Source organism: Corvus kubaryi, unplaced genomic scaffold (genome assembly GCF_017639235.1).
Source record: "Corvus kubaryi isolate FWS band 111438036 unplaced genomic scaffold, C.kubaryi_AGA036_p1.0 138, whole genome shotgun sequence".
Classification (NCBI taxonomy): domain Eukaryota; kingdom Metazoa; phylum Chordata; class Aves; order Passeriformes; family Corvidae; genus Corvus; species Corvus kubaryi.
Window position 1 is genome coordinate 10,044,355 of NW_024580672.1, and position 11,093 is coordinate 10,055,447.

The 11,093-nt window shown below is 63.2% G+C and overlaps 1 protein-coding gene and 1 long non-coding RNA gene across 2 annotated transcripts; both read right to left on the bottom strand.

The window, feature by feature from the left end:
* Window positions 1-42: 42 nt before the first annotated feature.
* On the bottom strand, window positions 43-2,058 carry NKX2-3 (NK2 homeobox 3). The gene is made up of 2 exons (XM_042019098.1): window positions 1,486-2,058; window positions 43-811 (listed from the first exon to the last, which is right to left on the bottom strand). Exons 1-2 carry the CDS (start codon window positions 1,826-1,828, stop codon window positions 171-173), a joined length of 984 nt encoding a protein of 327 aa, XP_041875032.1. The 5' UTR covers window positions 1,829-2,058; the 3' UTR covers window positions 43-170.
* A 5,120-nt stretch (window positions 2,059-7,178) lies between these two features.
* Window positions 7,179-10,991, bottom strand: LOC121660098. Its single transcript, XR_006014550.1, has 2 exons — window positions 9,709-10,991; window positions 7,179-7,745 (listed from the first exon to the last, which is right to left on the bottom strand). It is a non-coding gene; the product is annotated as an uncharacterized LOC121660098 (long non-coding RNA).
* Window positions 10,992-11,093: the final 102 nt, after the last annotated feature.

Sequence of the window (11,093 nt, forward strand, 5' to 3'; positions counted from 1 at the left end):
CGCACCGATGCTCGCGGGAGCGCCAGGGTCCCGCCGCGCCGTCCCGCCGCCGCCTCCGCCTCCGGTTCAGGGCGCGTGGCGCGCGGCCGGGCTGCGGTGCGGGTGATAACGGGGCCGCGGAGCCGCCGGGCCGTCCTGTCGGTCCGCTCCCGACCCTCAGTGCGTGCGGGCTACCAGGCCCGGATGCCCTGCAGTGCGCCCTGGCCGCAAGAAGGCCCCGCCGCCGCCTGGTGCAGCGGCTGGCTGCCGCCGCTGAAGCCCCCCAGGCCGCTCACGTTCACGAAGGGGCTGGCGGCCGCCGCCGGGCTGCAGGCGGCTTGCATGGACGCGCCGCCGGTGCCCGCCGGGTAGGTGCAGCCGTAGCCGGGGTTGTAGGAGGCAGCGTTGCCGTAGCCGTAGGCGGGGAAGCCGTTGTAGGAGTAGGGCCCGTTGTACGCCGAGCTGTAGCCCTGCGACCCGCCGAGGCACGGCTTGCCGTCACGGACCAGCACGGGCACGGCCACTCTGCGCGGCGGCGGCGGGGCCGCCGGGCCGCCCAGCTCCAGCGACTTGTCCTGCCGCTGCCGCTTGCACTTGTAGCGCCGGTTCTGGAACCAGATCTTCACCTGCGTGGAGGTGAGCTTGAGGCTGCTAGCCAGGTGCTCCCGCTCGGGCGCCGACAGGTAACGCTGCTGCTTGAACCGACGCTCCAGCTCGAAGACCTGCGCCTGGGAGAAGAGTACGCGCGGCTTCCTCCGGCTCCGCTGCTTCGGCCTCTCCGCCTCCTCCGCCTTCTCCGTTGCGTCCAGCGGCTTATTCAGGACGCAGCTCTCTGTACGGGGGAGCACAGGTCACGGGTGTGCCTCGCCAACGCCGGGCGCTCGCTGCTCCCGACGGGCCCCATCGGCAGACGAGAGCTCCGCGCCGCGCCCTGGCCGACCCCGCGCCTCTACGCGCCCGTCGGGGCACCGCGGTGCGGGCGGGAAGGCAGCCCTGGGACCGGACGTCTCCGGCACCGCCTGTGTTTGCGAGGGCCCGATTCGGGCGGCGGGGCCAGGAACGTCCCCGCACCTCCAGGCCGGCTGCGGCGTTACCGCTGCGGCACCGCGTGAAGAGCTCCGGACCGCGTCGCGCACAGCGCCGGGCACCTGCTCCGCCGCCGGGCCCGGCCGCAGCGGGTGCGGACTGGGCCTAACACGACCCGTTCCTCCCTCTCCGCTACCGAAATTACGGAGCGCGGGCCTGATCCGGCACCTCCGGGCTAGGGCCATGCGGAGGCACTCCCCAGGGAGGAGGCGAGCGAGGCGCGGAGGAGGGCGGTGGCAGCCCCGCGACGTGCCCGTCCCGACTCGACATGATCAAGGGACGTGGAGCGGGTTACAGCTCCAGGACTTGGGCTTTGCGGGGCGATGCCCGAGGGCTGGGAACGCACCACGAGCAGCCAGCGCGTGGCCCGTCCCGGCGGGGCGGTGCAGTGCGGGGAAGCGCGGCGGAGACGATACTCACTTGGGTCTCGGACCGCCGGGTCCAGCTCTTCTCCCGGGCCGGGGGCCTCGCAGGAGCCACGCAGTACGGCGTGAACGTAGTTGTCGGCGGAGATCCGCGCGTCCGCCTGGCTGCCGGGCGCTGCCATGGGGCTCAGGTAGGAGAGCTTTTCCTCCTCCTCTTCCTCCTCGCCGTCGGAGAAGCGGGCGCCGTCGGCGGCCGCCAGCAGGCAGGCAGCGGGGTGGAAGTGGTGCTCCAGGTGGTGCGGGAGCTGGGCCCCATAGTGCGGGTCCTGCTGCTGCTCCAGGTTGAGGATGTCTTTAACAGAGAAGGGTGTGGAGGTGACGGGGCTCGGTAACATCATCGGGGCAGCGCAAGCGGCCAGGCAGTCCCGCGGGCCCGGCGGCGCTCGGGCGGCTGCTCGGCGGGGAGCGCCGCGCCCGGGTCGGGGGGAGCAGGCAGCGCCGAGAGACGAGGGGCCGCGCCTGCTTCTGTCTAAGTTGCCTCCATTAGCTCAGCGCTGGGGGTCTGCGTTTTGTTACAGCTTCTGCAGGGACAGCCAAAGGCTCGGGAGCCTCCTCTGCCCCGGGCCGGCACGTCACGGCAAGGAGGGGCCGGGGGCGGCCTCGCCATTGGAGGGAGGGGGAGGCAGAGCCGGCCCCCTGCCCGGCTCCGGCCGCCCGGCCAGAAATAGCAATGTATTAAGGCTGCACTCGGGGAGGCTGCTTCCCCGTAGAGCGCCCCGCCGGCCCGGCACCCGCCCGGCGGGCGCGGGGACGGTGCGCCGGGGTCGGGGTCCCCGCAGAGAGCCGCGGCAGCCGCCGCCGCGCCCCCCAGTGCTAAGCACGTGTAGGTAGGTAGGGACCCCCTCCCCGGCGGACCCCGCTGGCCCCTGCCCGCACACAGCTCGGTCCGACCCCGGCAAGGGCCGACATGTGCGGCTCCGCCGGCCCGGCCTCCCCGCCCCACCAGCACGGCCCCGCAAGTGCCTCCCGCGGCCCAGGACGCGTAGCGGAGGGGGAGGTTCGCCTCCGCCACCCCGCACCCCTCCCGGAGCCGACGGCGACCCCGCCGTCCCGGACGGACCGTAGCCATGCGACGTACACGTAGCCGACCCCCTCTGCATCCCCCTGCACCCCCGGTCCCTCCCGCCGGTGCCCCCGCAAATAACCCCGCGACCGGCCAATCTGCAGACCGGCCCAGCTCGCCGCAGCCGGTGCGACACGCGTTCGCACAGGGAAAAGCGCGCTTCGCCGCCGCCGCCGGATCGGGCCCCGCTGCCCGCGACCGCCAGGCCCAGTCGGGGCGGACCGGGCCGGGCCGGGCGGGCAGGCCGGGACCGCGGTAACGCGGGGCTGGGTGGAGAGCGCGATACCGCGGTCGTCGGTGTTTCCTTTCGTTGTTTTTCGTTTTCTTTCGTTTCGTTTCGTTTTCTTTCGTTTCTCCCGCCGGTAACGGGCGGCCAGCGGCTCCGCGGAGCCACCTCGCCTCCGTGCCGGCGGGTGACGCATCGAATGAGCCTGCCGAGCTCTTCCACACCGCGGGTCCCCCGGCCACAGGGCTTCGCCGGCTACCGGCCGAGTCCCCCGGTGATGCGGGGGGTGCCGCGGCCCCTCGGCGCTCCCCACGGCCCCCGGACTTTTGCAGGGGCTCCGAGCTGCCGCGGCGCCGGGAGCGGCCACACCGAGGGAGGCGCAGGGGGTCCTTGGTGAGATATTTCGTTGTGATTAAAATCGTGCTGCCCCGCAGGGCTTGGATCGGCGACGAGGGGAGGCCACTGGAGCCGGGCGCGTACGCCGGGCAGGTGAGTGTCCCGGCGCCGGGGCTTCGCGGGGCCTTTCCGGGAGTTTCTCTCGTGTTGTTAACGTCCGGTGGCTCCGCCGTTTAGCGGCTCTATCCGTGCCCTCGTACCTTCGTCTTTCTGCACGCCCCCGAGATGTATTTACTGGTGGCACAGCCCGGGACAGGAGCCGGAGTCCCGAGCACTTCGCCGCAGCTCATGTGCTACCGGTGCCGCAGCGAGGCCGGTTCCCGTTCCCCCGGCACACCGGACCGCTGCCACCACGCAGCTTCAAACCCCTCGCCTTATAAACTCAACGATTCGATCTCTTCTCGCCGCTCCCCGCCCGCTCCCCATGCGAGACGCCTTCCTGCGGTCCGGACGGTGTACGGGGAAAGGCGCCCGCAGTAAGCAGGCCTGACCGGGGCCCGACTCTTCCCCATGCCGCCGGTGCGCAGAGAAGCCCGGCGCTGCCTCTCTGCCGGGGCCCCGAAAAGAATTAGTAACAATTAGCTCCTTATCGGTGTTACACATCCGCCACCGTCCCGGACCTGTCCCGCCCGCCTCGGGGCCCCGGGCTCGGGGACGTGCAGGCGCGGGGCCCGGTGGCAGCGCGGCGAGCGGCCGGGCTCTGCACAGCGCCGCGCTCCCCGGGAGCCCCACTGCGTCCGGGCTTCGCGGCAGGGAGAACAGCGTCAAGGGCCGGTGCCCTCGGTGGTGGCGGCCATAAGAACTGCCGGGCTACAGCCGATGTCCGCCTGCCCGTCCGTCTGCGGAGCAGCAGCCGCCGTGCCGAGGGCCAGGGCCCGGCCCCGGCAGGGTCTGGCTCGTTTGGCGCCATCGCGCTCCCGCCCGCAGAGGGATCCCGGACGGGCCGACTGCCAGGCGCGGCCTGTGGGCTCTGGGAGCCCGGGTCGGCCATAAACAACGCTTCGGGATGTCTCCCCAATGGTGCGAGTGGTTCTCCCGCTGGGACCCACTCATTTGTGCTGCTGCCGGCCACACGGACTGCTCGGGGAGCCCACGCCCGACGGAGGGAGCAAGCCGCGGCCGGGCCTTTTCGGGGCGGCCTCATCCTCCACCAGTCTCCCGCTGGGGTAACTGAGCCCGCGCTTTCCCCCCATGCCAGCATCCCCTCTTTGGTGGAGGCGGATCGGCGGTGAGTTCCCGGCTGGAAAAGCCGAGGAAGCGAGGTGATGGTCGGGCCCGACCGTGCTGAGGCGGCTGGCGCCGAGGAGCACTACTGGACCGAGGCGAGCGGTGCAGAGGTACAGAAACCAGGGGGAGGAAGGAGCGGGGCAGCCCTGGTACCTGCCGGCGGGTGTCAGCCCCAGGATGCGACTGCAGGGCTTTCCCGAGCCGGCTGGGCTGGGGTCACCGGGCTATTAATGGTTATTATATTTATATCATTAGCGGCGTCCCCTGAGCTCTGTTTACAGCAGGGCCTTGTTGTCCCGGCCGCTCCTGCGCTCTGTTTAGACAGGGGATTATTGTAATGGATGGAGCTCGCCGTGCGGATGCTGCAGCGGAGCCAAGAGAGCCAAGAGCTTCCCCCCGCCCCCCCGGGCCCGGGGAGCGAGCAGCAGCCCTGCTGCGGCCGCGCACACCGCGGCGGGCGGGCGGGCGAGCGAGCAGCGCGCTCCCGCCCGAGGGCCCCGGCCGCAGGCAGCCCGGTAGCAGCGGCCGCGGCCGGGGGCCTCGCTCGGGGCGATGCTATCAGCCCCAGGGCTGCTAATTGCTCCATTAGTCTCGCGGGTGCGGAGTGCTGGAGCCGGCCCTGCGCTAATGGCCGTAAACAAACAAACACGCTAATCCGGCCCTGTCTCCAACCCCCGTGCTCGGGGAGCCAGCGGGGCACGGCGGCGGGAGGCGCTGGCCGGGCGGCACCCACCTGCCCGCCGCCCCAGGAGGCCCGTAGCCGGAGCGGACCCGCGCCGCCGGGAGCTGCCCCCCGCACCCGGCTCTATTTACACAGAGCCTGCCCTTGTGTAAACGCTGCGCGCCGTGGTTTATCTCAGGGCCCGTCTGGTTCTCGTTCTCTGTCAGCAGCGCCCGGTGAAGGATGGCCCTTTCCCAGGAGCTCGGTCCTGATTTATGTGAGAACCGCAGCGCGCCGGGGACGCCCCCGCACGGCGGGGCCGGCGACGCGACGCGGAGAGGCGGCGGGTCCCGGGGCAGCGACCCGCCGCCGGGGCCGCCGGTGGGGCCGCGCCCCGTGCAGCCCGCACCGGCCCCGCACGGCTCGGTCACCTGCCAGCAGCGGACCCCGCCGTCCGGCACGGCACGGCACGGCGCGGCACGGCACGGCACGGCGCTCCGCCCTCTCCCGGGTCCGACTCTCCTCGCACACAGCCTCGGCGCCCCTCACGGTGCACAGCGGACGCGCCCCGAGGGGCTGCGCCAGGAGCGGACACGGAGTGGCTCCGCCGGCAGCTCCCAGCCCGGACTCACTCCCTGAGTGCGCCCGCCTGGTCACGGCTCCTGGGGGAAAGGATGGCGTTTATTCCTGCCCTGTCGCTTGCACAGGAAAGGCTCTTTTTCACAGCTCTGAAAAGAAACGTTATCAGTATTCCTCAGGAGAGCAGAGGGCTTCTGCAGGCTGTGGATCCAGGTCTGGGCATGGGATGCTGCATGCTCACCCAGCAATAGGCTGTCTACATCTCCCATTGCTGCGTCCCAGCTGTGCCTGGGCAGCGCCTAGACCGTCCTGTTCACTCAGGTCTGCCGCTTGACACCTGCCTGCACCTCTCCGAATCTCAGAACCAGCTGGCTTGGTTTGACCAAGAACCACCCAAATAATGCCCATTTTCTTGAGAAATACATCACTGCAAATATCTGCTTTTCTTCAGTATTTTTTTGCTCCATTGACATTGGCTGATTTACTTCTGTTTCACAGTTCTTGCAGGGATGTATGGCTTGGAAATATGTCCTGAAACAAAGCCTCAGTGAAAAATAACTGTTTTCTTAAGGTCAGAACCAGACTCTAGCATTCTACACATATGTTTTCAAGGTGGGAGGTTGGGTTGAAGGATACCAGTAGCTGTGTGAAACATTCAGTGTTCAGCACTTTGAGGGATAGGAGCAGCAAATGCAAGGGAGCTGCCCATTGCAGCAAGGGGAACTCAATAGGCTTGGACACCAAAGGGGAGGTTGTCCTTGATTTCAGTGCCTGATGGGCCTCTGAAACTGGGGCTGACATGTTGAGCTTGGTGAGAGCCAACTTGCAGGAACAGGTAAAGGTCATCCTTCATCTAAGGCAATGCAGGATAATAAATGCCAGTGCCAAGGACCCCCTCCTGTCTGCTTTTATTTGGCATCTCTTGTGCACAAAGGATATCCAGGCTTCACAAAGCCACCCTGCTGCACAACACAGCCCCATGACTGTGGACGTGCAGAGGGTAGCAAAACACCTCTTCCTCTGGAGTAGAAGCTGTCATAAATCACAGTTACTGACCGTGCAATGAGAGGGTCCCCTGTCCAGCAGAAGGAGGACACTGCTGCAGGCACACATACATCACCCTGTTGGTGGAGCACACCCCACAGCCTTTCTGGGAGCCCCTTTGCTCCGTGTCTCAGAAGCCATTGCTGTATGTTTGCGTCCACGAGGTTAAGAAGCTGAATTTCATCCTTCAGCAGAGGCCCAGCATGAGGCTTGCTCACCACTCGCATCCACAGGCCTGCGTACCACTTGCATCCCATAGGGCTTAAGTGGAGCCTAAGTGGACCCTGGGCCTTGTGCTGGCGACCTGCCCAGTGCTGGATTTCAGCTCCGAGCCCAGGCCTGCTGCTCTGATTCATGCACGTAATCCCGCTGAGGTCAGCGGGTTTCATCCTGCTCCCACCACAGCCCGCGGGACAGTTCACACGAGAGTGGCAGGGTTAGGCTCTGTGTTTGCATGTGCCATAGAAAATGGAACAATTAAGATTAAACCAATTAAATTTTAACAGGTCTGGAAAGCGTTTTATTACATAATAAACTGGAGGGATTAACCACGTCGGGCTTTGCCGTGTGTGTGCTGGCGGAGTGGTTCCTTGCTGTCCGCAGCACTTGGTGTTCCTCCGGGCTGGGGACCTCCCTGCGCTGCCGCTGGGGCCGGCTCGCTGGCAAACACAGGGGCCTGGGAATGCAGCTGCATGCTGGCTCCTGCTCCTGTCCAGCACTGTCCCCCGAAGCATTCTGGGTGCAATGCTTTCTTTAGCCCAAGCAAAGCCTTTTCTAGAAGAAATTCTGCAAATTATACGGTGGCTATTTCTATGGCTTCCTTTGGGGAGAGGGAAGCCCTCGTGCTTCTGTGCTGGTGAGGAGCAAGTGGCTTGGCTGGCTCTGTGCAATGTGGTGACAGATGTCTCATCTTGGAAACAGAGCTGATAAGTTACTCTTGTTTAGGGCATCTGCCTGGCAGCCAGTCTCCACTTCTCTCCCTGATTAATCAAGATTCCTATGGCTGTTCCCATGCAGATGAAGCCATCCCGGCCATGGCTACCCCCGGAGCTGGCAAATCTGTGCAAGAAATGGTACACCACTGTGGGTTTGCCAGGGTGGTTTCAGGGTAATTGAGCTGAGAAAGGATGCAGAAACCAGCTTTGGCAGAAATTATGCTGCAACCTTGGCTGAGCACATGCATAGGACAGTGCACAGGCCTCTGTGTGGTGGCATTCCTCAGCTCTGCTGGCATTTGTCTGTAAGGGCTGACATTTTCTCCGAGGGGCACCCACAGCCAGTGGCTGTTGCACTGTTCCGTCTCCTCAACTGTAATTTGATGCTGACCAGCTCAGGAGGATTGGACACAAATATCCTCTGTCATGCAACAACCTGCACTTGGGGGCTAGGAAGGAAGATGGGGCTGGGGAAGCTCATAATTTCTGTCTCTTCTGGGTAAATATGGGTCCAAAGCCTGTCAGGCTCAGCCCAAAGACATTTTGCATGGTGCTTCCAGAGGCTGCAGCAGGCCAACTTCCAACGCTGTGTTGGGTTTTTCTCTGGAGGTGGAAGGGTTGCTGTGGGTGGGGACTGTGGCATGTTCAGGGACAGTGAAGGCAAACTGCTCCCTGGCTGATTACCATGCCTGGAAAGGTTAATGGCAGAGCATTTAATACCCATTCTTTTGTTTTCCTTTGGAATACTTTTTGTATTTAGCCATGGCTGCTAATGTGGTTCCCTCCTGAACCCAGATCGTCACCGACAGCTGCTGTATAAATAGGGCAGCCCCTGTGTCCTGCACACGGGGAGGCAGGTAGGAGATTTGCAAGCTTCTGTTAATAGTTTATCTCTGAGTCTGCCTAATGAACTATCCTGGCAATTACTGTGCAGAAATTGTTAGTGTATCCTGATGATTCAGAACTTTCTAACAACAACTCTGGACCAAACTATAAACTGTTTTTCTATCTTGGAGTGGAGACTTGAGAGAGGACTCCTAATTGTTCTCATCCCCTCAGGGGCCAGAGCTGGATTATCCCACACAGGCTTCTCTACAGACTTGTTTTTAGTCTATCGGTGGGCCCTCTGCCAGACCAAAGGGATGGGGAACTGTTTTCCAGATTTAAATCCCCCCCTCCACCCTTCCACTCCACTTACACCTCTGAGGAAGAGCATGGATTAGAAAGGATTTGCCCTCATGGGGCTTTGGTTTGGGTTTGTGAAGATCTGTCCTTAAAAGCGTTGCCTTTTTTGTTTTATCCCTGTGTAAACCTAACTCCCAGCTTTACGTAGGGAACGGGCAGAAGTGAAGTGCTGTGTTGTTCAGAGAGTAGAGATCTCCCATTTCATTTGAAATACCTGCCTTTAAATGGTATTTCCTCTTGGAGACAATGGCTTAACGTGAAGGACAAGCAGGTGCGGATGGACAAGGGTGGTGTTTCAGGAGCAGGGCATGGCTGGACCCCTCCTGCTGTGGCTCCTGTGCTTCAATCATGCATACAAGAAGCTGGGTGACTCAAAGACTCAGCCAAAATATGTCCCTGTGCCAGCACTGACAGGGCAACCTGGATCTCTTGGTATGGTTCCTGTCTTGTCCCGGTGCTGCTGATGTTCCAGCACACTGGAGACCATGGGCATCCAAGCATCTCTGGGATGCTCTCCCAGGGACCCATCCCGGTGGTCTGCCCCGGGATCCATCCTGCACTGTGAATGACCCATGCAGCAGTGCTGTGTCAGGCCAGCAGTCAGGCACTGGGGCCATAGCAAAGGTGTTGGGGAGTTCACATGGAGCCAAAGTAGTTCTTCCCTTCCTCATCCTTCCCTTGCCGGGGTGGCAAAAGGCCACACTGCCGGCCATGCCCTGTCCCACTGGAAGCACTGACGCCTGTCTGGCTGCCAGGACACCCCGCCAGCCCTGTCCCAGGCACGTTCCCTGCGCCCAGCAGCGGCGAGTGGGCTCTGTGCCGCATCCCAGGGCTGCCTGGGCCCAGGCTCCCTTCTCCAAACATCCCTCCTGCCGTGCACCCGTGGTACCCCTGCGACTCACCCACGTCCGCCCCGCGCACCCGCCCTTGCTGACGGTGGGGAAAGTAGGAGCCGTGTCCTTGCGCTGACCTTTGTCTGACCTTCCAGTAACGCTCGAGAAACCCTCGGAAAGGCTTTCTCATTGTGCAGCCCCAGGGTTTCCAGGGAATTAGTCAGCAGGCTGGAATTGTGCTCTGTGTATGTGACCCCCCCTTATCCCCCCCTCCTGCCTCTCCCATCTCTGGAGCCGGACCGGTCCAAGAGATATGTTGCCAGGGTGACAGCGAGGTGTGATGGATGGACAGAGAGTGGCTGTGGAGTGGCAGGGCCGCTGGTCAGTAACCCAGGGCTGTGTTTATAAGAAGGAAGAGGCTGTTTCCTGGAGCTAACATAATGCAGCTCTAAAAAAGGCAGGGGAAATACATCATGCGAGGGGAGCGCGGCCCGGGGAGGGGAGGGCCACGGGGAGCTCAGCACCACAGCGAGCCTGCAGGTCAAGGTGCCTTTGACAGGGGCCTTTTTTATAGGCCATTTGCGTGAGAGTTCGCTGCTGTTTCTCTGCAGCCCTGACAGTGGCTCAAGGCCCAGCCGGGGTTTGGGGAGGGTCTAATCTAAACTCGCCGATTTCCAGCCCTTCTCCTGCAGGACCCGCTGATTTATTTGGAAAATAAATAATCGACACTGACTATTGTTTCGTTGCTGTGGAGCGACAGTCCCCTGCCCTCGGCTTGGGGCTCTGCCCTATCCCATGGCGGACACTTGGAGGAGCAGGGCGCTGTGGAAGGACCCTGGTGCTGAGAGAGAGTGGCTTAGTTCAGTGCTTCCATCTGTCCCCCGCCACGGGGGAAGGGGCGATTCTTTTAGCTGTGGTCCCTGCAGGGGGTGGGCACCTGGGGCATCACTCACAGTGCTCATTGTGCTGGACTCAGAGCTGGGGCAGTGGTGACCAACTGGACAGGCAAGGGAATATCCTATCCTCCTTCCCAAATGCCAGCTGTGGCGGTTTTCCTCCCTTTAGCCACACTGCAGTGCGTGAGGCTCTTGTGCCCAGCACTGGCATCTCCCCCAGTGTGGAGCCAGGGGCTCTGCAGCCCCACACACCTGCTGCTGCCACAGCAATGGGGTTGTCCCCATGGCTCATGTCACCTCTGAGCCCTGCAACCACGCCTCCCCTAATGTCACCCCTTCTGCCGGAGGGTCTGACTGCAGGAGAAGCTGCTGCTCCTGGTGCGGCAGACAAGGGTTTTCACTCCCCAGCCAGCAGTGTGGGAGCTGAATCCCCCAGGCAGGTTGGGACACCGGGGCCTGAATCATCATGACTAATCAAAAGCAGCACCCCAGAAAATAGACCCTGATTTTTCCCTACCACAAAAAAAAAAAAAAAAAAAAAAAAAAAAAAAAAAAAAA

What these genes read in the sequence shown, in the direction of transcription:
- NKX2-3 (XM_042019098.1), bottom strand. Translation starts at nt 1,828, where the DNA reads ATGATGTTACCGAGCCCCGTCACCTCCACACCCTTCTCTGTTAAAGAC. An exon ending in CCCGGCGGTCCGAGACCCAA is followed by an intron (nt 812 to 1,485) that starts GTGAGTATCGTC and finishes TCCCCCGTACAG; the next exon opens with AGAGCTGCGTCCTGAATAAG.